This window comes from Apodemus sylvaticus, chromosome 1 (assembly GCF_947179515.1).
Source record: "Apodemus sylvaticus chromosome 1, mApoSyl1.1, whole genome shotgun sequence".
NCBI classification, from domain to species: Eukaryota; Metazoa; Chordata; class Mammalia; order Rodentia; family Muridae; genus Apodemus; species Apodemus sylvaticus.
In genome coordinates, this window is record NC_067472.1 from 128,048,200 (window position 1) to 128,071,290 (window position 23,091).

General features: G+C 48.1%; 2 protein-coding genes and 1 long non-coding RNA gene across 3 annotated transcripts in view; 1 reads left to right on the forward strand and 2 right to left on the reverse strand.

Annotated features, from left to right (window-relative positions):
- LOC127667225 (uncharacterized) overlaps positions 1-23,091 on the forward strand; it is a 400,922-nt gene that overhangs the window by 8,586 nt on the left and 369,245 nt on the right. The window lies entirely within an intron of this gene.
- Ngrn (neugrin, neurite outgrowth associated) lies at positions 2,546-7,657 on the reverse strand. The gene is made up of 3 exons (XM_052160137.1): positions 7,441-7,657; positions 6,910-7,020; positions 2,546-3,547 (listed from the first exon to the last, which is right to left on the reverse strand). The coding sequence occupies exons 1-3, from the start codon at positions 7,602-7,604 to the stop codon at positions 2,938-2,940; spliced, it is 885 nt and encodes a 294-aa protein (XP_052016097.1). The 5' UTR covers positions 7,605-7,657; the 3' UTR covers positions 2,546-2,937.
- Ttll13 (tubulin tyrosine ligase like 13) lies at positions 8,052-22,666 on the reverse strand. Its single transcript, XM_052160146.1, has 15 exons — positions 22,416-22,666; positions 21,645-21,912; positions 20,631-20,671; positions 19,069-19,187; positions 16,892-17,022; positions 16,343-16,499; positions 15,821-15,964; positions 15,397-15,482; positions 14,852-15,083; positions 14,157-14,341; positions 11,734-11,919; positions 10,562-10,742; positions 10,093-10,272; positions 9,202-9,520; positions 8,052-8,823 (listed from the first exon to the last, which is right to left on the reverse strand). The coding sequence occupies exons 2-15, from the start codon at positions 21,899-21,901 to the stop codon at positions 8,567-8,569; spliced, it is 2,475 nt and encodes an 824-aa protein (XP_052016106.1). The 5' UTR covers positions 21,902-21,912; positions 22,416-22,666; the 3' UTR covers positions 8,052-8,566.

Below are 23,091 nucleotides of genomic sequence, written 5' to 3' on the forward strand. Positions count from 1 at the left end.
GTCATGAGCAAAGAGATCAGATCTCCTGACAGCAAAGCTCAAACTTGCCCTAAGGAACTCGTCACCCCTAATCATCAGGAAGTAGTCTAATGATAAAGTTGATTTTATTCAGGAATCTCTTTCTTTTCCTCCCTATCCTTTTTCCTCTCTTATCTAGTGTTTGGGGGAGGGGGGTGGAGAAGGGTGAAAAGAAAGGACCCACAATGTAACCAGAAACGGCTACAGCCAGACCCAGCACTGGGTAGACAGAGGCAAGATCTCTGTGACTTCAAGACTACCCTAGTCTACATAGCTGCAGTACAGCTGGTGCTACAGAGGCCCCATCTCAAAATAATTAGCTAAAAAGGGTGAACAGTCTCAAGCCTCAAACTACTTATATTACAAGATCTTGCCTCTTAAGCCAATAGGATGGGGACTAGGCGAAGGGGGTTATGCTAGACAGTGAATCCCAGTCTATGGGGATAGAGGCAGGACTTTCTCGTCAGTTTAAAAATACCATTTGGCACCAAGGCAGCATATGAGCTATTTTTGCCTTTACCCTATGCTGGCACCCTTTTCTGCAGAATAGCAAAAATAACACTTGCTTCTTTCTTCCTACTCTCTTGAATTTGTTACCACAAAGGGTTAAAAGGAACATATCAAGAAAATGTAGTATTACTGGATATGAATCCTGTTTAGAAAACAAACCAATGGGATAAGTCACTTACAAAACAGACCAGGTGGTTCACTCTCCAGCACCATTACAATAAATAACTAAAATTTCGTTTTAAAAGGCCTGAGCCCATAGTGCTTCATGCTTTGTTGACCTCCGCCTGACCTCGCACCATCTTAATCCAATTGGTGCCTGCCGCACTGAGGGATAGAGGTGGCCTAAGATGCCTTCACCCTCATGTTCCTTCCATAGAGCAGCAAAGTATGCCTATGTCCTTTGGGTTGTGGTCCGCCAACCCAAGTTGCTGAGGTATGCAGTCCTCGGTAGCTGCTTTATTTCCAGCTCAAGTGAAACCTCGTTACCTGTGTCTTCCTCCAGTGCTCCCAAGTGCAGTTAGTTCTACCTCATTCAGTGTGATTGACGTTCATGTCATGAAACTAGATGGCCTCAAAACAAGAACCCATGAAGTAGATACTAAAGGGAGAGGAAGGGCTGGAGAGATGGCTCAGAGCTTAAGAGCACTGGCTGCTCTTGTAGAGGACCGAAGTTCAATTCCCAATACCAGAACCCACATGGCAGTTCACAACTGTCTGTAACTCCAGTTCCAAGAATCTATGGCACCAGACATGCATGAGATGCACATAGATGATAGAAAAGGTCAGTCTGAAGTTTATGTGCCTTGGCTGAGGTCTGGAGGAGTAAGTAAGTTGGCAAGCCTAAAAGGTAGTGCTTCCCACCACAGCAGTTCCGATTGTCAGGAACTTCTTCAGTCTCTAGGGGGAGCTGGTAGTGGGAGCAGTGATAAATGTACAGGTCTCTTCCCTCCATGGGTCTTTATAAGCATAGGGTCCCAGACCCTGAAGGGAGCTGCTGTGGACGGGGTGACTGTGGAAGTCTCTAGGGAAATAACAGTGGAAGCAATCTTAGTACTTCCAAGGCTGAGAAAAAGGACTGCTGTTTCAACTGTTATTTCAAAAACAAAAGAAGCCAATCAATATTAGAATTACTGTTATCAGCGTTTCATAAAGCTAGACTCAAAAATGGTAATGTCAAAGTTGGGATGTCCACGCTCTGAATGCCAACATAATTTCATAGTACCAATTTTAGCTGGCAAGGTGTTCAAGTAAGACATAGGTAAAAACTGTTACTGGATTCTTGTTGCAGTCCTGTTTTCGCTTTCTACTATAACATTTTTAGTCAAACTCGTAAAACAATCAGGAATTAGGCCACATCATGCCACACTGCTAGAATTTCAGTGGAGGTTTAGGTTCAGGCCCCAGAACTGCCACGTACCAGCCACCCTGGGGGCTGTGCATTAACCAGGGGCTGGCTTCCCATATACTCAGCACCTTTAGGGGAAACCTGGCATCAGTTGGGACATCAAATAGAGTTTAACTTTAGCACGTAGTTTGCAAGACTATGTTAGGAACTCAAAGCCTTTAACCATTAAAGTTTGAACTTAATGTTTAGTAGCTTTGTTTAAAAGCTGCTTTGTTTGTTCCCACTCCCAAATCATTTTCAGAACCCCAGCAACTCAGAGTTCAAGTTTTGGACGCCATGGAGTTGGTGGCATGCCTCAGCAGGTACAGGTCCCTGCTGCCAACCTGAGTTCTATCTCCAAGGCGCACATGGCAGAAAGAGAAAATGGATTGCTACAAGTTGCCTTATGACATCAGCAGTGTGCACCGTGGTACACACACAAAATCTAATTTTAAAAGGTTAAAAATAATTTATCACTGAGAGGAGAGCCACGCACAGAAGCCTTTTGTTGGATAGGACTCTTCTGGCGCCATGTACCAAATTTTAGTTTAATGACAAAGAATACTTTTCCTTTCCACCTTTTTATTCCATCCCTCTCCAAATAAATTCTGCTGCCAAGAGCACCAAGCAACGAACTGCTCCATTGTACTTTATTTCGCTCATAAGGAAAGCAACTGATTGACAGGTCAAGAATAGTGTTCAGTGATTAGAAAGGAAATGAGGTCAGGAGGCAAGCTTTCAGTTTCCTCCCAACACAATATCACAGAAACCCATGATAGGATACATAGAATTCTTTTTCTCAACAGCGAGACCACGAAGCAACAAGGATGAGCGAGAACTTAGCTCCACAGGGGGATCCCTGAGGCTTACTCTAGGAAGTCTGACCCTACCTAAGCAGCTCCTCCCCCCACATCATAGCCTCATCAATTCTTACTCCACAGTGGCCAATGGTGTGCATAAATGCTGGCAGCTTCAAGTCTACTTGTCCAGCTGTGTCAAGGCATCTCCAAAAGCCAGGCCCAAGCTCAAATTCTGTAGAGGAAGTTTCCATTACTGTCGAAGAACTCACGCCCCCTCTGCACTACTTTGCTGCTGAAGTTTTGGTCACCTGGCTCCCCAGCCTTCAACTCTTCCAGCTTCTCAGCACTTGGCCGTGCATCACTGTCAGTTCTTCTAGCGGCCTCAGAATCACTGGCTGTGTGTTTCTGAAGCTCTATCCGATGGCCCATGGCTGTGGTGGTAGGCACCACGCTTTCTTCCAAGACTTGGATTCTCCTATTCCTTCCTTCCTGTTTCTTCTGTGCGTCTGTGCTGTGGATGTTTGACTTTACCACTCTCAATGCTGTGCTGTGATTCTGACTTTTAGAGGAGACTTCATCCCCTGGCCCCAGCAGAGGGCCAGACATAGAACGGCCCACACTGAGCGGCTTCAAGGTATCTTCAGAAACGGGGAGCTGCAGAGCTGCTCGGGTAATTCCAGCTTTTTTCAAGACCTTTTGATCCTGCCTCAATTTCTGCTCTAAAGTGGGTACAAACTTACTCTTTAAAACCCTTCGGATAACATCAGTGCTGACATCAAAGCCTTCTGCCAACCTGTGAACTGACCAGGACTCTGCAAATTCCTTATGTAAATACCTATGGGAGGAAAAACAACAGTTTTTCAAATCGCAAATAAGCATCCTATGAGAAAAGTTAAATTGATAATGCTAGTGGTGACAAACAAGAAAAAAGAGCTTGGAAACCTCAAATGCAGTCCTTAGACTGTGCCAACTAATTCTGTACCTGTGTACACACAGCGATACCTGGCCACTGTTAATTAGGTCAGTTCATGTCAACCAACAGCCACCAACTGCTGTCTGATGATTGCAATGCTAGGTCTTGATACTGTATACCTGACCTTCACTTACAGTATTATACAGGTGGGTGGTAGATACACCACAAAATAAGTTAGTGCTACAGCAAAAGATACAAGTTAGTGCACCAGAATGGAGACCAGGGGCAGGCAATACTAAAACACTTGCAGTCTGACCCAGGAACTGCCTGAGGAGGGCCGAATAGAGATGATCTAAAGGATGAGGAGAAAGCTGGGAGAAGACAGAGCTATTGTTTGTAGAGCAAGGAGGATGGGAAATTTATAAGTTTGCATCAGGAAGCAGTTCAACTTACAGGCATATGTAGCCCTGGTGGTCTTTGAATTTGTTCTGTAGAGCAGGCTAGCCTGGAACTCATTTGCCTGCCTCCCGAGTATTGGGATTAAAAGCATGCATCACCAAGCCACCGCCAACTTTCCTCCCCAGCTTGGAGAACATTTTGTAAGGGAAAGAATGGAAAGAATTCAAATACCTGTCATAGAAGACAGGTGAAATAAACTATGGCTCACTGAGCATCTGTAAAAGAATTAGTTAAGGGAAAAAAATCAGTGTGTCCACTTTAACCCCAGCACTTGGGAGGCAGAGGCAAGCAGATCTCTATGAGTTCGAGGCCAGCCTGGTCTACAGAGTGAGTTCCATGACAGCCAGGCCACACAGAGAAACCATGTCTCAAAAAAACAAACAAAACAGAATTAAGTGGAACATTTTTTTCCAGGTCAGGAAGGGAAGGGAAGGAGTTGGTTCTCAGAACTGAGCCAGGGCCTCATGCACACTAGGTAAAAGCTCAGAGCGCCACCCCAGCCCAGGAGCTCACTACGGAAACAAAAAAGGCAAAAAGTACACAGTGAGTGAAAATAGGAAAAGAAATTACAGAATGCTGCTTGTGATTTAAGAAGTGAAAAACTAGCCGGGCAGTAGTGGTGCACGCCTGTAATCCCAGCACTCTGGGAGGCAGAGGCAGGTGGATTTCTGAGTTCGAGGCCAGCCTGGTCTACAGAGTGAGTTCCAGGACAGCCAGGGCTATACAGAGAAACCCTGTCTTGGGGGGGGGGGGGGGGGAGAAAAAGCCAAATCCAAAACAAAACAAAACAAAAAACCAATAAAACAAAACAAAACAACAAAAAAAAACGAAGTGAAAAACTAATACCTATACTTGTTGTAAGGAAATCTAGAAAGATATACAAAACCTATTAAAAATAGGTAGAGCAAATAATTCTCACTATGCACACCAACTGTATTAGCACCCAACTGTAACCCCAGGATCGGAGAGCAAGGCAGGAGGAGTGTGAGCTTCAAACCGGCCTGAGTTACATAGTAGAGGCTGTCTACAAGGGCAAAGCAAAACAGACATGAAAAGACAAGCAGCCTTAGAAAAACAGAAAGGGGGGATTTTTAAGATGTTCAGTTGGTAGGGATTTGCTTAGCATGCGCTAAAGACCCGAATTCAATCCTGAGGGCTAGATACACCAGATGTGGGGATGCACGCCTGTCATCCTAGCACTCGAGTCGTGGAGGCAAGAAAATCAGAAAGTAAGTCATGCTTAGCTAAATAGCACATTTGAGACCAACCTGGGATATGTGAGCCTGTCTCTCTATACAGTGACAAGTCTCGCTGGATAGCCCTGGCGCCAGGAAACTCACTATGTGGGCCACCAGAGCTTTCATACAGACCCACCTGCCTGTCCCATTCCTCAATGGTGGGGTTTCAGTGTATGTAGGCCCAACTAAGCTTGAATAAGTATTAAAACGGTATGTGTGTGTTCAGGTGTAAAGGGTGCATGGAGGTCAGAGGACAATCTCTAATTTGGTCTTCTGACCCCCTCTATCCCTTTTGAGACAGGGTCTCTCATTGGCCTACAACTTCGCCATGGAGGCTAGACTAACCCACCTGCCAGCTCCAGGGGTATGCCTTGTGTCGGCTTCCCATTTCACCACTGCTGGGATTACAATTACAAGAGTATACTGCCGGGTCTGGAGAGATGGCTCAGTGGATAAGAGCACCGACTGCCCTTCCAAAGGTTATGAGTTCAAATCCCAGCACCCACATGGTGGCTCACAACCATCCTTAAAGAGATCTGATGCCCTCTTCTGGTGTGTCTGAAGACAGCTACAGTGTACTTACATATAATAAATAAATCTTTTAAAAAAAAAAAAAAAGTATGCCGCCACATCAGGCTTTTTCCATGGGTGACGAGGACCCCAATTAAGATCCCCATACTTGCCAGTCAAGTTACCAACAGAGCTATATCTCCCCTAGCTCCTAAAAGAGGAGGAAAAAAATCTTAATACTTAAAGAAAATATTTTTTAAAAATATTTATTCATTTTACTTATGAGTACACTGTAGCTGTCTTCAGACACACCAGAAGAGGGCATCAGATCTCTTTAAGGATGGTTGTGAGCCACCATGTGGTTGCTGGGAATTGAACTCAGGACCCCTGGGAAAGCAGTTAGTGCTCTTAACCACTGAGCCATCTCTCCAGCCCCCTTAGAAGAAAATTCTTTTAAGACCTCTTTCAAGTAGCAGTAGTGGCTCATATACAATGTAATCCCAGCACTTGGGAGGCAGAGGCAGGAGACTGCCAAGAATTCCAGGCTAACCTGGTCCACAGAGTGGACCTTGTCAAAAAATAAAGAAAATAAAAATCCAGACGAGTTGGCACATACTTTTAATCTCAATTCCAGAGCTCAGATGGCAGAGGCAGGAAGACAGGAGTCCAGCTTTCCTTGGCTACAGTGTACTGGAGGCCAGCTGGGCTATATGAGGTTGCCTCAAAAGAAGAAAAGTTCCTTCCAAAACTTCTAAGTTACAGTTCTCTTCCAAAAACAAAGCACATAACCACCTGGATCCTGAAAAGTTCATTTCAGGATCTCAGGTTGGGAATATCACGTTTTATTCAGATATTAGGTGTTTGCACTCTATAAATATCAAAACTGTTGCAAAAAATAACCACCAACCAACTGTCCATAATGTAACACACTAAATCCGGGCTGGGTATTGTGATGGGTTTGTGATCCCATCATCACAAACAGATTTAGGAAGTTCCTTATTATGACGTTTTCTACTTAAAGGGCAATAATATTAAAATCCCCAAAAGGTAAACCCCATCTTGTAAACAATGTCTTACCGGATCTGCTCCATGGCTTCCCATGTCAGTGTTCTGGGTGGAGCACCTGGAGCCTCCATTTGCCTTCGAATTTTCTGGAATCGCATTGCTTTTTTCTGTCGTTTCAAAGCGCTGGGAGAAAGAACCAATGGCAAAAGCCATGTATGGAAGCAAGGCGGGTGTTTTTAAAAAAAAAAAAAAAGTCTCAGACTAAATCTTGGAGTGCCCAGCCCTCTTGTCTGACCGCAAGAGCAGCTCGGCCAAGTCGCCAGGTTAAAGCACTCTGTGTACACACCGCCCCAGAAATCTAACACCTACACCACCTGAACGTGAGCATGCCGAACTCTCTAACGGGTGATGAAATCGTCACTAAACAACGGGACTAGGGTCTCAAGGGAGCTGACCACTTGCCCTGCGCCCTAGACAACGCATGAGAAGAAACTAGAGCCTAAGCGGACGCGGCTGCAGGACGCCCGGAGCTAGGGGGCACCGCAAGGAGCGCTGGAGCGCGAAGCCTAACTTCAGGCCGAGGGCCCGCCAAGCAGCAGGTACCTCTCCACCTCCCGGAGCTCCCGCTCCTCCGGCTCCCAGTCGGAATCGGGGTCCGGCTCGCGGCTGACAGAACCCGGGCCCGCCACGCCCTGGGACGCGAACCCACAGCGAGTGACAGCGGCGCGGACACGACCGCCCAAGCGGAGGCTCAGAGAAAGCGCCATTGCGGAAACGAAGCGGGGGATGTACAGTTCGCTACCGGAAAGCACCGGAAGCGGGAGGATGGACCCGGAAGCAGAAAGGAAGAACCGGAAGTTAGGCGGTATCATGACCCTTTAGTTTCCTGGGTGGGTGGGAGCGCTCTTGTGTTGTGCAGTTGTCCACCCTTTTCTGCTTATTTTGGTTTTACGGTGCAGGGAAGCCAAGCTAGGGCCTTGTATATGCTAGGCAAGCTACTGCCACTGAGCTGTCACCCTAGCCATTAAAAAGGAAAAAAAATGAGACGGTCTGCGTTGTCCTAGCCTTGAATTCATCATCATCATGCCTTAACTTCCTAAGTAACTGGGATTACAGGTCTTAGTCAACAGGCTGGGCTGGGCCTCCCTACTGTAACTATGAGAAGATTTTGCCTCAGACGGAGGATTGAAAGGAGGTACAGCACGCGCCTGGAAAACGACATAAACTTTAATAAAAAGACGGGTTCAGTTGCCCAGAGCCGCCCCTCTGGCACAGGCTACCCAGGCCTGCCCGATTCTGCCACTGTGGCAGGAAGGGCGAACCCTCAGCAATCTTCCGATGGCGACTACACCGTACCTTGGGCTTTCGACTCCTCTGGGAAAGGAATTCCTTGTTGCCCAGTGACCTCCAGCCCCAAGCCACACCCAGGGTTCAGACCCATTGCTTAGGGATAAACTTAGCCTAAGGCTTGATGAGCAGAGATGCGTACAAGCTGGCCTTAGCTCTTCATCTTTTAGTCTTTACCGATCCCCAAGGAATCTTAGAATGTTGAAGAATTCTTGGTGTCTCCGTGTTTTTGTTTTTGTTTTTTGTTTTTGTTTTGTTTTTTGCCTTTTGCAAACAAAGGTCCTGGCCAGAGCTTTGCCATCTGGAACTTGTTGGCAGTCTTTCAATTAGCAAAGATTGAAGACCATTTACTCTTTAGGTTGAGTGCTGGGCTTTCCTTCTTTTACCTGTGGTGAATGATGTTGAGGAGTGGGCTGGAATGCTGCAGTACTGGTGCAGAGGCAGGGCATAGGGTGAGATCCCCCTTGGTTCCTCTGTGTTCAGAGTTTACCATGGAGGGCAAGGTGCAGCATTCAGTCCATGAGCCATTTTCCTGTCTTTCGGGCTGCAGAAGATAGCCCTGCTTTGGGGTTAAAGTGGGTGGCACTGATCCTGACAGGGCTCTGTTTATGGCTTCTAGCCTTCTGCTGGCTTGGCCTTCTGCAGTAGAAACATGGATCCCCACTAAGTTGTAGTACTCACAGAAGAGATGTTCTCACCTCTTTCCCATCTGTGGTCCAGTTACACAGAAGAATAGCATCCCATGCTCCCCTCCAGCATCTCTACTACACTGTATTTTAATTAGTCTGTCTACATGACCATTTCCCTGTTAGCCTTTGTAGAGGGTTAGGGCTGTCTGTTACCTCTATCAGTAGGGTCACTAGATAGAAGCAAGTAAAGAACCGGGTCCACTGCCTTCCCCCATTCCTATACTACCAGGAATACCGCTTTGTATCTTAGGAGCATCCTAGCTGTAACATTTGCTACTGGGAATGTTACACCAGTCAAAAGTGACCAAGGCTAGTTTTGTATACTTACGGCTAGTGAGCCTGACTCTAGAGCTGGAAAAATAGTGCCTCCCAGATTTCTTCATTGACAATGAACAGGGACCAGTGGCTGCTGAATCTCCTATCCAGTTGAAGTTCTTGGGCTGAAGATGGTACCGGGAATGCTGTGCAATTGCGGGATTCATGCTCGACAGTGGCCCTAAGATCCTGGGGATCAATTCGTGGGGCCGGAGTGGTTGCAGGAAATGAGGAGGGATCTGCTCTGAGGCAGCCCCTCTCAGGAACACCAATGGGACCAAATTCACAGGTTGCAGTTCTTGACTGCTCAGCCCGTCCTGGTGAAATCTAGGCTAGAGGAGAAGAGCAGCCCCTTACCATATTTCTTGTGAGTCTGGATAGAGTGTTGGAAGAAATATGTAACTAAAAAAAATAAAACAATGTCTCCTAGGCCATAGCCATTGTTTAACTAGTTATTCTTTTGGGATTCATCAAAAACAGAGGGCCCAAGAGGTTTACTACTAGCCAGGGAATAGTGAAAACGGCAGCTGTTTTGTTGGCCCAAGACTGTTTACTTAGCTCCCATTAGAGCCAGGGCATTGGCAATACTAGGGTGAGTACACAGAAGCCACTGAGCATGGTGGTGGCCTTGTTATTTGTCAGTCATGAGTTGTGGGTTACTGTGAAACAGGAATAGAGACAACAGGTCTCTTGCAATTGAGAAAGCTGGGAGCTGCACTTGGCTGGATTGCAATACCAAACCCAAGGGAGCCTGGGAACAGACATCATGGAACCAACAGACCCTTCTCCCGGGCTCCAGTGACAGATACCATCACATAAACCTCCTTTGGTGTAACCACCACCACGTGTTGGCATCACAGCCCTTGTTCCCTTGCTTTGTGAGAGACTTCGCAGGGACCCTCACCCGATACTCATGAAGCTTTCTGTGGCTCCGGTGGCTGGGGTACAGCAAGCGAGTGAGCTGCTCTACAATGCCCAGGCTTCGGATGAGGTTCTCTCTCTGTAGCAGGAGCTTCATGCGCTCAAGCTCCTCCTCTTCCACAATGTCCTGCGGCTGCGTAGTGTCCAGTTGAACTGGCAGCAGCTACACGGTACGGGGAGAGATACAGGATGTCCAAGATGAGCCTCGCACCAGCAGCAGGGATGGCTGCAGGAGCCCTGGCCCACTCTACCTGTTCTTCCCTCCCCGGGCCCCGCTGTAGGATCCCCTTAGCTGTCCATTCTCTCACCTGCTGTTCCGAAAGGTCAGATCCAGTTTACTAGTTAGAGGCTCACTTCTCTCAAGCAAGGAGAGAGGGGACAGCAAGGGTTCCCTTCCCTAGTAGTTCCCATTTAGTTTCCTGTGAGAACGTAAGAGCCACAGCCCCTGACACCTCTTTCTCTCGGTTCCGGTTCCTGTAAGCCAGGCTGGTGGCCAGGACCCGCGAGGTGGCTCGAGACCGGCTCTTCTCCCCAGCTGACTCTCCTTGGTTCTGCTCCTTGTTTTCCTTGCGCTTCCTGCTGCCTGGGTTCTCCTGCTGTTCCTGCTTTAGGCGAATCTCTTCCAGTTGCTGCCTGAAGAGACACAGCGGTTTCAGACACAGGAGAGATGGCGAGGGGAGAATGGGGGTGGGGGTGGGGGTGGGGGTAGGGTGAGGCTAACGAAACAGAATAGACTAATGAAAGGAACTCAGGATGCTTTGCTGGATGGAATTGGTTATAGAGTATAGGAAACACAGTGAAGGAAAGAATAGCTCAGGCACTGACATCCCTCCCCTGAAAGTGTGAGGGCCCGGGTACGAGCCCCAGAACCCAAGTACAAAAGGTCGGGCATGGTAGCCCATGCTTGTATCTCAACACTGGGAAGACAAAAATAGGCAAGTCCCTGGCTTCTCAGTGGTCAGCTAGCCTTAGCCTTGTTGGTGAGCTTCAGGCCAGGAAAAAATAATAAAATCAAGTAGGCATCCATGGGGGCACTTTTAGTCCCAGTATTTGGGAAACACAGGCAAGCAGATTTCTGTATTCAGAGCGAGCCTCATCTATACAGCAAGTTCCAGGCTAGCCAAAGCTATATTGAGACCCAATTTTCAAAACACAAAACTTTAAAAATAAATACATAAAAAGTAACAACAAAGTGGGACTGGCAAGATGGCTCATCTGGTAAAGGTACCACCAAACCTGACTGCCTGAGTTCATTTGCTGGAACTCACATGGTAGAAGGAGAGAACTGACTCCTGAAAGATCTTTCAATGTCCACGTGTGCATGTGGTATCTAGACACACGCAAGTAAGTAAATGTAATCTTTACCTATTTAAAAACACACAAGATGAACAGCTACAGAACAATGCCCAAGGCTGTCCTCTGGCCTCCACATGCACATGTGTGCACACATGTATTGCATTCACACATGCAGTGATGGCATGCAGTGATGGCATGCATGCAGAAAGAACCTGTTAGAATTGTTGCTCTTTTCTCAAGTGGATGGCCTCCTGTCCCCAGCTAGGGAGCAGTTTGACGTCAGGATTTGCCCCTAACCCACGCTACAGCGGAAGTATAGCCAAGGTACCTGGCACACTCCTCTCTGGCCTTGGAGGCAGCAGTCTCCTGGAAGAGGGAGCCATTGTGTTTGAAGAAGGGTGCATATTTCTCTGAGTCAGGCCCCGGGTAGATCCGCCGGTATCCCCCTAGGTGGGAGTCTTCGTAGCGCTCCTGGTCATGCATTGCAGCCTGGGATAACTCAATCTGTTCTCGCCTACGGAGACCAAGCTCAGGGAAGTCAGAGGAAGGCTGTGAGGGAAGTTCAGGAGGGAAAAGAATGAATACCAGCTAAGGCTTTCAGTTTCAGAACCTCCTGCCGGCTGCCTGGGCTCCCTGGCCCCTGCCTATGGAGGGAAGCACCCAAGCTCACGGCCAGCCCCACCGTGTAGGTGTGGTTTCCAGAATTTGATTCTCTTCCCAAGAACAGAGTGATCTATCCCTAAGCAAACACTCTAATTATCACAGTCTTTGGGGTTCCAAATTGAAACACCCATACACTACAGAAAATGAAAAAGAAAATTCAGCTAGATGTGCTGCAGGCTTATGATCCTAACACTAGGGAGGCAGAGGCAAAAGGAACTAGAGTCCAAATCCAGCCTCAGTTCCATAGTGAGACCAAGGCCAGCCTGAAAATAAAAATCAGGGTCAGAGTGTAGCACAGCGGTAGAGCACATGCTTACTGTGTGTGAGACACACAGGCCATTCCTTGACTGTATAAAGAAAAACTCATATTTTAATGATCGCCCATTTGCCTGAGACAATTTCTTGCTCTCGGATCCTCCTGATTTTACCTCCTAAGTGCTGGTGGGATCACAGTCCTACACCACTCATGTGTACATGCAGATAGGGCACGCCTATCAGGAAAATAAATGAGTACATCTTGTTAAAAAGGAAGTTGGGAGGGTAGATCTGGGAGGAGTGAAGAGTTGGAGTTGGGGAAGTGAATATGATCAAAATACATTGTATGCATTGATGAAGTTCTGAAGAATAAGTAAAAAATATTACTGTAAGGAAAAAAACAGCTGGGAGTTATGGGACATCATTAGTTCAAGGCCTGCCTAGACTACAGAGGAATTCTACCCTGAACTATATACAGCAAGAACCTGTGTCAAACAATAAAAACAGAACATCTAATTGCACTACATAAAGTTCCTTATATCCCTTTCAAGAAACACTACAGGGTGTGATTTATTTAACAGTCTTGGGTAGACAGGGAGAAAATATTTTTAATTTATTTTATTTAATGTTATGTCTGCTGCATGTACACCTGTGTGCCAGAAGAGGGCATCAGATCCCATTCTATAGATGACTGTGAGCCACCAGGGGGGTGCGGGATATTGAACTCAGTACCTCTGGAAGAACAGCCACTGTTCTTAACCGCTGAGCCATCTCTCCAGCCCCAGGAGAATATATTTTTGAGCCAGGGTGGGGGTGGTGGGGGAGGGGTGGCACATGCCTGTAATTCCAGCACTTGGGAGGCAGAGGCAGGCGGATTTCTGAGTTCGAGGCCAGCCTGGTCTACAGAGTGAGTTCCAGGACAGCCAGGGCTACACAGAGAAACCCTGTCTCAAAAAACCAAATCCAAAAAAATGGAAAAAAAAAAAAAAAACCTCAAACAAACAAAAAACCCCAAAAGAATACATTTTTGTATAAACACATTTAGATTTTTAAATGCTTGTGCAACTGTAAGCATAACAGTAGTAATGAGGAAGGATCAGCTGAAAACTGACTCACTGGCAACGGGCATGAAGACTACGCGATGTGTTTCTTAAATGTCTCTATGATACGCAGTATATTATCTATGCCAAAAGAGGGGAGTTAGGGGCCTGGAGCGATGGCTCATCAGTTAAGAGCACTGACTGTTCTTCCAGAGGTCCTGAGTTCAATTCCCAACATGGAAGCTCACAACCATCTGTAAGGAGATGCAGCTCCCTCTTCTGGTGTGTCTGAAGACAGCTAGTATTAGTGTATTCACATACATAAAATAAATTAAGAAAATTAAAGTGTTTAAAAGCTAACCAATGCCTTCTCCTTCTCAGGAAAGTAGTAAGTCAAGCTGCATAACCAAACACCTACCAGAACCTGCAAGGCTCCGTGGGTGATAGCACTTCCTGCTAAGCCTATGGACCTGAGTTCAGTTCCTAGGACCCAACATTGGTGGAAGGGGAGAAACACACATTGTCCTCTAAGCACAGGTCTGGCATGTCACATGTGCAGAAACACCCAGACACACTGACACACAGACATACATAAAATAAACATCTACTATATCAGCTTAAAAATAAATAAACCGGGCACAGTGATGCACACTTTTAATCCCTGTAGCCATGAGGCAGAGGCAGAGGCAGGTAGATCTCTGATTTTGAGACCAACCTGGTCTACAATATGTAGTTCCAGGCCAGCTAGAGACCTGTCTTAAATAAGCAAACATTTATCAGATACCAGGCACACCTGGCTTCTCGTGGTTGTTGGTGGCACGGGAAAAGCCGCTCCTTGACTCGACGTTTCTCTTCTTCAATCACCTTCTTTTTGTCACAGCCCCGGAGGTTGACAAGGTTCATAGCATCACAGAGAAGTGCGTCTTTCACCTCTCGATCCAGGCGGGAGTCTGTGGTGAAGCTTGGGGAATGGTTTACCTGCCGAGAGGAGTCCTTATTGCCCCTTTCTGAGACCACCCGAGCTGGTGGTGGGCTCCTGCAGGTCTAACTGGGGGCAGGCTAGTGAGAGAAAACCAGGGAATTTGACTATGGATACAGGGTCCGTGGCGGCAAGACTTACTCAGGGAGCACTGGAGAATCCTAAAGATAGATTGCTATGTTTGCCTCCTTGCTTGCTTTTCTTGGGTTTTTGGGCTGGAATTTTATAAAATCTAGGCTAGCCTCAAATTCACGATCCTCTTTCCTCCCCTTCTCAAGTACTAAGATTACAGGCGTGTGCCACCATGGCCAGTCTAAACTGCTGTTGCACAGGTCAAAGACAAGGAATGTTTGTCTCGAGAAGTGATACAAGTCTCATGTTTTCTCCTGGTTCTTCCCTACCCTGAGACTTCTACTTCCCCCAACCTCCCTGTTCTACTATTTAAGTATACTGCTTCCAAGGCGAAGCGTCTGACTTTGGCCTTGTCGAGTCCAGGAGAGAAATCTTACCTCTAGAAGCCAGGGCTTGAGCTTGTGGTCCAGTAGGATGTCAAACCCCAGGATCTCGAAGCAGGCACATGTACCTCCACACAGATATTGGGGGAAACAGGTTCGGTAGTTGTGGCGAAGCACAGAGTGGGCTGAGATGATGGTTTTGATGATGATGTCCTCGATGTCCCCCCACAGCTCTCGGGGATCATGGCTGTGCTCTCGCAGCCAGGCATTGAGTGTCGACAGCTTCCTGTGAGGCCCAGTGCTCAGAGGAAGGCAGTCTCCATGCCAGCAGGGCCTGGCTGCAGGCACGAGGCTCCCTGACTTAACCCCACTGCCAGGACCCTGGGGATTCCAAGTGCTGCTAGCAGCTGGGTGCTGGGATTAGTTATCAGGGTCATGGTTACTGAGTCTGCACTTAGAGTTCAGACACAGGACTGGTGTCTTCAAAAGCAGGGATTCCTGGGAAATCAGCTTCCCAAGAGTGTCAAATGGGTTTCTTGGGCTCCTGAGGCTGTGGGATTAAGGGCAGAGGAAGCAAGGGAAAACAGAATAGGGGGTACCTCTTACTGCCCACAGCATCATCTCGAACAAAGTTCTCATTGTGTTTGTTGATGGCATAGTTGGTCAGGTGCATGCAGACCTCCTCCTGTGAAGTGAACAGCCCTAGACTGGCTCATACTGCCTCTTGGTGTCGCTTCTCCAGCCCTTGAGTGGCTTATTACCCACTGTTCTGCCCCAAGATTGCTCAACTCCTGGCCCTCTTCACCAGAGACTGTTCTGTGTGATCCTGGCAAAGAGGCTGTACTGGGTTTCTCCATTCAGAACCTTTCCTGTCACCACCAGGCACCCCGTCCCTCCTCCAGTGCTGTGACTCTCCCTGGCTCCCTTCCTTGGTCTTAGCTGACAATGACAAACTTTTCTGCCAGGTTTGTGTCTAGAACCAAGGCACTCACGACAGTGGAAGGGAAGGTGCACCCTCCTCACCAGGTTGTTATGGCTAGGTTCCACATATGGCATAGTGGCAAAACGGGCCAGGCCTTCCTCATACATGAAGATCCGGAGAGGGTCACAGGAAGTGATCAGAACATAGATTCGCATGTCAAACTTGAAGCCATCAATGAGGAAGGGCTAAGAGCATGCAAACCCAGAGGGAATACTAATGAACTTACGAAGTACTTATTACATCCAATATACAGTTACTATAGGTGCTTCTAATACATAACACATTGAATCCTCACAGTAATCATAATAATAATCATGTTACTACTTTCATTTAACAGTGAGGAAACAGAGCCAGATAACTGCCCGAGATCATATGTCCAGGAAATGGGAAAGATTTGAGTCAAACCCAGGCTGGCTAGCTCTGAACGATGGCTATAGTCTGTGTGTAAGATGATGAAGACAGCAGAGGGGGCAGGAGCCTATAATTGAACTCTGGCCCTGGCGTATTCGGGATACGGCATCCCAGTGTGGGGAGAGGCCGGGGGGTTCCGAGGTGGCCTTCACCTTGGTGATGTACTGCTGGCAGATCATATGCTCTCCTGGCTTGATTTCCTTGGGGGTTCTGGTGATAAAGATGCCACGCCCCTGACAGCCGCTATCTGGCTTGCAGATATAAGTGCGGGTTTTCCGCTGACGACCGTAGGCCTGGAAGTCCCCATAGCTACATGCAGAGAGAGGCTGGTCAAAGGGTTTCTGTGCATCCTGCCTGTCCTGGGATCCCCATGGCCATCTTCTGGTTCTCTACCTCCAGGTCCTTCCTGGAGCACGTAGCTTTAGACCCACTTTACTTTGGGCAGCTGAAACTTTCTTTTTTTGAGACCGTCTCTCTTTGTAAACCTGGCTATCCTGTACTTGCTCTGTAGTCCAGACTGGTCTCATATTTACAGAAATCCATCTGCCTCTGCCTCCCAAGTACTGGGATTAAAAGTCTGAGCCACCACTCCCAGCCAGCTGAATCTGTCTTGGACCAGTCCAACCCTCCGAAACACATCTGGGTCATTAAGACCACAGAGAGTGACTCCTCATCCTGTCCACAGATCTGAGCTCACTCACTCTGCAGGGAGGCACCAGGTGCGTGGGAAGATGTTGTACTCAGTAGGGTAGAGCTTCTGCATGCGGTTGAGGTTCCGGGCCAGCAGATCTTTGCGGCAGATTTCTGTCATGCCAGGGAAATGGTTGATTTTCTGAAACATAGTCAGTTGGTTATTCAGCCTCTGCTGTAGCGAGTGGCAGATCCTAGGACCTGGGCATCCCAGGAAGCCATGGCAAGGGTCTGGGAAGGAAAGGAAGATGCCAGCGTAGACAGTGGTGCTGTATCTAGTCAGCAAGTATGAAGCAGGTAGCTTCCATAAGGCAGGTGGGAAATCCATCCATGACCTCCCCCCAACGCTGAGAAAGGAGGGACAGTTGGAAAAGTGTCCAGTGCCAAGACCGTGTGCCCTTCAGCTACCTCACACCTGTCAGTCCACCAGAATAACTATGCTGTCTGGAGATAAGGCTCAGTGGTGGGAGCGCTTGACTAGCAGGCACTGTACCCCCCGCCCCAATAATAAATACACACACCACAATACACTCACACACACATACTTGCTCATACACATACAACACACACTCTCACACATACATCCCACACAGAAACACACACACTCACACACACACACACACTTTTAAAAGAGGACTAATGATACTTGATAGCACAAAGAAATAATAAGAAACACATCTCCTTGAAGACACAAAAGAGTAAAGAGAACTAAGGAGACTGTGGGAGTGTGCACCACAGCACCCAGAGACCACACACACAGGAAGCCGGCCGACAGTCCTTTACTGTTCTACCCTGCAAGGATGGAAGGAGGCAGCAGGAGACAGCTGCGGGCATTCAGCTGGCTTCCTCAGTCACTAGCTGTGTGAACTGTGTGTTCGGAGCCTTCCTGTCCTCTTTTTAACACACAGCTATCTGCTGCTCGGGGATCTTAAGAATCTGATGAAGAAGCAATAGAAAGTTACCCAACAGTGTTTGACCAATGCGTCAGAATCCCTCAACAAAAGCTGTTAGTTGTTGTTCACTAGCGACCCTCCCTGGCATCTGCTCCCTGCGCACTCCTTCTCTGAAGCGTCTCCAGCATTCATTCACAGCCTTTGCTCCCTCCCAGCTCCCTCCCTGAAGACTAGGTTAGGACAAGTTACAGTGTCTGGACTCCCATCCTGGATTTCCCCAAAGCAGCCCACAGCCCCTTCTTAGTCCTGTGAGGCCTGACATTTCAGGTAAGGACAGGCTGCATACCTGAGGGTAGTCCTAGAAAACTTGAGGACCTGGTGTCACGGCAGCCATTTGTTTAGCACACACACGACGTCTCCACGATGACAGCGCCTACCAACCCATTCCTTACGACTGTATTCTCATCAGCAAGCCGCACATGACTTCACCAAGACATGCTCTTGTCTTTTGTTGTCGATGAGTCAGAGTCTTGATATAGCCCAAGACACATAGCTTCAAAACTCTCACCCTCTTCACTGAGCCTTCTGCCTGCTGGATTACTGTTTTGTACCACCATACATACCATGCCTAGCACCGCGCATGGGATTGCTGGCTGGCTCGCTCTCCTGCTCTCTTCTCTGTCAGGAAGTTGAGTCTCCCCTCCCCCACCTTTTTTTTTTCTTTTGAAACTGGATCTTATGTAGGATGGCCTTGACCTCCTCCCTTGCTTCCACCTCTCAAATGCTGGGGTCACTGGTGTGCACACTCAACTCTTCCACACGATCTCTCGCCAACCCCGCTGTTCCACACTTTCCAGGTAACTGTGATACTAAGCTGCTTAGATACTAAACCATCCAGCCAACCTAATCAGTAGTTCCCCAACCCCCATATCTTAGATTCGAGGAATTGCCTTGTATATACTAGGCAAGCATCGGACGACTGAACACTGAGCTACATCCCTAGCCTTTCGCTCTTAGCTCTGAAGCAGCCTTCCAGGCCTCGCCCCAAGGTGGGCACACCTGCTCTCCATGAGCCTGGCAGGCTGGTCAGATGGCACCAGTGAGAAAAGATAATGTGACAGCAGTGTGCCCACCAAACACTTTCGATAACAGACGCTCCAAAGAGCCAAGAGGAGAATATTTTTATTGGAGCAGAAGACCTGGGGGGAGGGGTGGCCTCCCTGTTTGTTTAAGACACAGCAATGGAAAGAAGCAGTCTCCAGTGCCGGGGTGGGAGTGGGCCAGGACTTTCATACCTGAAACCTTTTCATGTCCATGACTCGTTCCAATGAGACAGAACAGTCTGTCCAGTACACAGTCCACTCTTCATCCTCCCCTACTTCCTTCAGGCCACACATTTGGGCTGCCCGGCGCACTGTAGAGACAGGGGGGTCAATGCTGCCAGCCTGGCACCAGCCATGAGCCCAGGAACTCTAGCTGGAAGAAGGAACAGACCTGACGAGAGCAGATTGTAAAGGCATGTGGTTCTTCCTTCAGCATCTTTCCCCCGCCGCACCCCCCCCCCAAGACAGGGTTTCTCTGTGTAGTCCTGGCTGTCCTGGAACTCACTCTGTATACCAGACTGGCCTTGAACTCAGAAATCTGCCTCCCTCTGCCTCCCAAGTGCTGGAATTAAAGGCGTGTGCCACCACCACCCGGCTTTACTTCAGCATCTTAGGTACCAGTTTGCAATTCCAAGTTCATGAGGCTAGCAGAGAAAAGAGGAGGCAGACGCTCGCTCTGCTGCTCTGGGTCAACACTGTGTGGATGTACAACTGGTCCTAGGCCCAGAGTCCTCGGGCACCTAAGACTCTGAGTGGCCCTTTGTACAGATGTCAGTGTGGAGAAGAGGGGAAAGATGCAAACCCTGACCTAGCTGGGGATATTCCTTGTAACTGTTAAAGTCTGCTGAATGTCAAAGGGAAAATGTGGTTTTTGTTTTTGAGGGGTTGGTGAGGGGTTGCAGATCAAAGTTGGGGCTTTTGTATGATGGGCAAAGTCCCTTCCCAGTGAGATTTCATATTTGCCAGGTCATGCATGTGGAGGTCAGAAGACAATTTGCAGGAGTCTCCTTGGACCGTGTGGGTCCCCAGGACTGAAGCAGTGCTGGTCACCTTGCTGGCAAGTGCATTTACACAATGAACTATCTCCCCAGCCCCAAAAAGCAGTTTTAATTTTTCCTTATGTGAAGGACATTCAGTTTGTTTGTATGTTTGTTTACTGTTTTTACATGTAATCCAGGATGCCTATGTAACCAAGGATAACCTTGAACTGCTTCTCCTTTTGATTCCATTTCCCAAAGGCCGGGGTTACAGGCATAAGACCTGTTACCATGTAGACCAGGGTAACCTTGAACTCAAAGATCCTCCATCTGCTTCCCAAGTGCTGGGAGTAAAGGCATGCGACTCCACCACCTGGCATTCACCTTTTTAAATTATCTGAGTTTCACTAAGTAACCTTGGCTTATATTATATGAGCCATTCACTATCTAGGCCAGGATGTCCTGAAACTCAGAAATCTGCTTGCCTCTGCCTCCCAAATGCCTGGATTGTGTTTTTAATTAGTTTTGGGGGATTTGTTGTTTGTTTTTCTTTTCTGGCCAGCTGACTGTGGAGATCCCCTCCCTACCACTGAGACTATCTGCCAACAGCCACATGTCAGCTGTCAGCAGCGAAGCCTGGGGTCACCCAGGGACCTCGGTGTAGGTAGAAGGTCACCTAGGCAGGAGCCAGCAGCTGGGAGAATGGCTGTGACTGTCCCAGGAAGAACAACAAGTCGCTCTTGCACACGAACTGTAAGTACTGAGCCCGGTGCTTACCACTCTCATACTTGCAGTTGGTCAGGTTGATGGCCAGGGGTCTGAAATGGAGGAGGAACAGAAATCAGGCAGAGGCCGGCGGCACTCTGGGAGGCAGAGGCAGGCAGATTTCTGAGTTTGAGGCCAGCATGGTCTACAGAGTTCCAGGACAGCCAGGGCTATACAGAGAAACCTTGTCTCGAAAAAACCAAACCCAAAAATCCAAAAAACCAAGAAAAAAAAAAAGAAAGAAAGAAAGAAAGGAAAGAGAAAAAAAGAAAGAAAGAAAGAAAGAAAGAAAGAAAGAAAGAAATCAGGCAGAGGAACAGGCAGAGTGGGAGGGAAGCAGAGGTGCCAAGCTCCCAGGAACCCAGGTGAAGAAATATCTAACAGACTTATAATACAAACTCATTTTCTCTAAAAGCATTTATATACCAAACCAACATGCTAAAATTCCAAGCTTGGGAGAGCTAAATGCTCTGATTTTTTTCTGTTGCAGCAAAGGTTAATATTGTTCCGGTCTTTTTTAGATTTCCTATAGAGAGGATTTCTGTGTAGTCCTAGCCGTCCTGGAATTTGCTCTACAGACCAGGCTGGTCTTGAACTCAAGAACTGCTTGCCTCTGCCTCCTGAGTGATGGGATCAAAAGTGCTGGCCACCACAACCATCTCTTTTCTTTTATTTGGTTTTGTTAATGTGAGCACTAAGGGTTCAAACTCAAGGCCCTCATTCTTGGGCAACAAGCCCTCTTCTCCAGCTGAGCCATCTCATCAGCCCATGGTTATTTGTTTTTTGATGGGGTTGGGGGTTGGGGTGTCTCACGCTGTGTAGTCCACGCTGGTCTAGAACACACAGTAATTCTTTTGTTTCGGCTTCCCTAGTGATGGGATTATGGGCAGGCACCACCATCTGGCTCTCCTCTCCTCTCTTCTCCCAAAGGCTAATGTGGAAAGCTTAGATCCCACAGTGCTCCCCTACCAAATGGTGGTGTGAGGCCAAGCGGTCACACCTGTGAGGGATCGAGGACCAAGGTACCTTCGTTTCCGCTTTCTTTTTCTCCTCCCAACTTCCAAATCATCTGTGTCTGTTGCATTTAATATTTTCTTTGGAATTTTCTTGGCTACAACAGATAAGGAAACCCCATTCTCAAATTCTTTATAGTCAGCCTTTCCAAGTGCCTGCTGGGTAGAGTTAGGGGTGGTAGATTCTTCTCTAACACATTCTTCCTCAGATTCTTCTTCCTCAATATCATCTTCCTCAGATTCACTGGTCTTAAAGGTATTGGGCTCCATCCTCTCAGATTCTAAGGGGAAAGGGATAGGAATAAATATTTATCAGACCTTTTTTCAGGCCCAGGAAGTCCTGCAGGATTTCACCCAGAGCCCCTTTATGGTGCTGGAAGGAAATGTTGCCCCTTCAGACCAACCCTACTGTAGAACAACAGGTTGTTTCCCAGTAGAGGGCAGTGGGTAGCATGGGGTGCTGATAAGATGTAAAGTCTTAACTAAAAGAACCCATCATCCAGGATCACCCTGGATCATACAACACACTGCAGTGCATGCAGAATAGAATTGGCAGGAACTACCACCTCGGCTGTTTTGTTTCCTGAAGGTGAAGAGAGGTGGCTGACAGAACTGGAGAAGTCTTTGCTTTAAAATACAGCTGTAAATCAAAGGTTATCGGCCGGCGATTTCCCTGAGCCAGAACTCAGTTTCCCTACGTGAACGCGTTGCGGTCAAGCCTCTGATAGCTAAGACTCTCTGGGTTACAACAGAGGAAAGGAAACCCACGGCAGACACTGCCCACCCGAGGTTTTGAGGAGAGCTCAGGGGCTGCTGGAGCTGCCCCTAGCGGCCCGGGGCTGGACTCAGCTGGTCGCTCATGGCCGCCGCTCGTTCGCTGCGGCTCTTCCTGGGCGTTGCTGAACGTCGGGGACCGTCTCGTCGTTCCAAAGGACTGTCTGTCCCCGCCGTCGCGAGGGGGAGCCCGCTCCCCCTCGGGGTTAACTCCTAGCTCCGAGATCCTGGCGGCGGCGGCGCCTTCTTAAGCAAGCCGACGGCCGCCGCCGCCGCCGTCGCTATGGACACGAAGGCGGCTCCTATTGCAGTAGCGTTCTGGGGGCGTGGCTTTCCCTGGAACCACACCCACTTTGGCGCCAGCAGAAGCCATCTTGGCCCCTGGCTGTCTGCGTTTGCCCGGTGCGTCTGGCGGTCCGAGTGTACGGGAGCCAGTGAACGGCCAAGACGTATTCTTCCAAGGCATTATGGGATTTGTAGTCCTATCATATTGGGGCAGGTTTGCACCTTTTCTCTCTCTTTTCCTGGAATCCTATGGCTAATCCATAATATAGTCTATGTTTGGGACAAATAACTGATTGTGTTTCTTCTACATTTTAGAAATGGTGCTATAAAAAAACCCGCCCTTAACAGGGACAGCAGCGATTAGAATACATGCCTTCCAAGGTTTCACCCTGATAAACTGA

Excerpts from the sequence above, each read along its gene's own strand:
- Ngrn (XM_052160137.1), bottom strand. The coding sequence starts at position 7,604 with ATGGCGCTTTCTCTGAGCCTCCGCTTGGGCGGTCGTGTCCGCGCCGCT. Across the intron at positions 7,021-7,440 it reads GAGCTCCGGGAGGTGGAGAG|CGCTTTGAAACGACAGAAAA; the intron begins GTACCTGCTGCT and ends TCTTTCTCCCAG. Across the intron at positions 3,548-6,909 it reads GAAGCCATGGAGCAGATCCG|GTATTTACATAAGGAATTTG; the intron begins GTAAGACATTGT and ends TTCCTCCCATAG.
- Ttll13 (XM_052160146.1), bottom strand. The coding sequence starts at position 21,901 with ATGGAGCCCAATACCTTTAAGACCAGTGAATCTGAGGAAGATGATATT. Across the intron at positions 11,920-14,156 it reads CAACAACCACGAGAAGCCAG|GCGAGAACAGATTGAGTTAT; the intron begins GTGTGCCTGGTA and ends TGGTCTCCGTAG. Across the intron at positions 9,521-10,092 it reads GAAAGCTTCATGAGTATCGG|CCTAGATTTCACCAGGACGG; the intron begins GTGAGGGTCCCT and ends CTTCTCCTCTAG.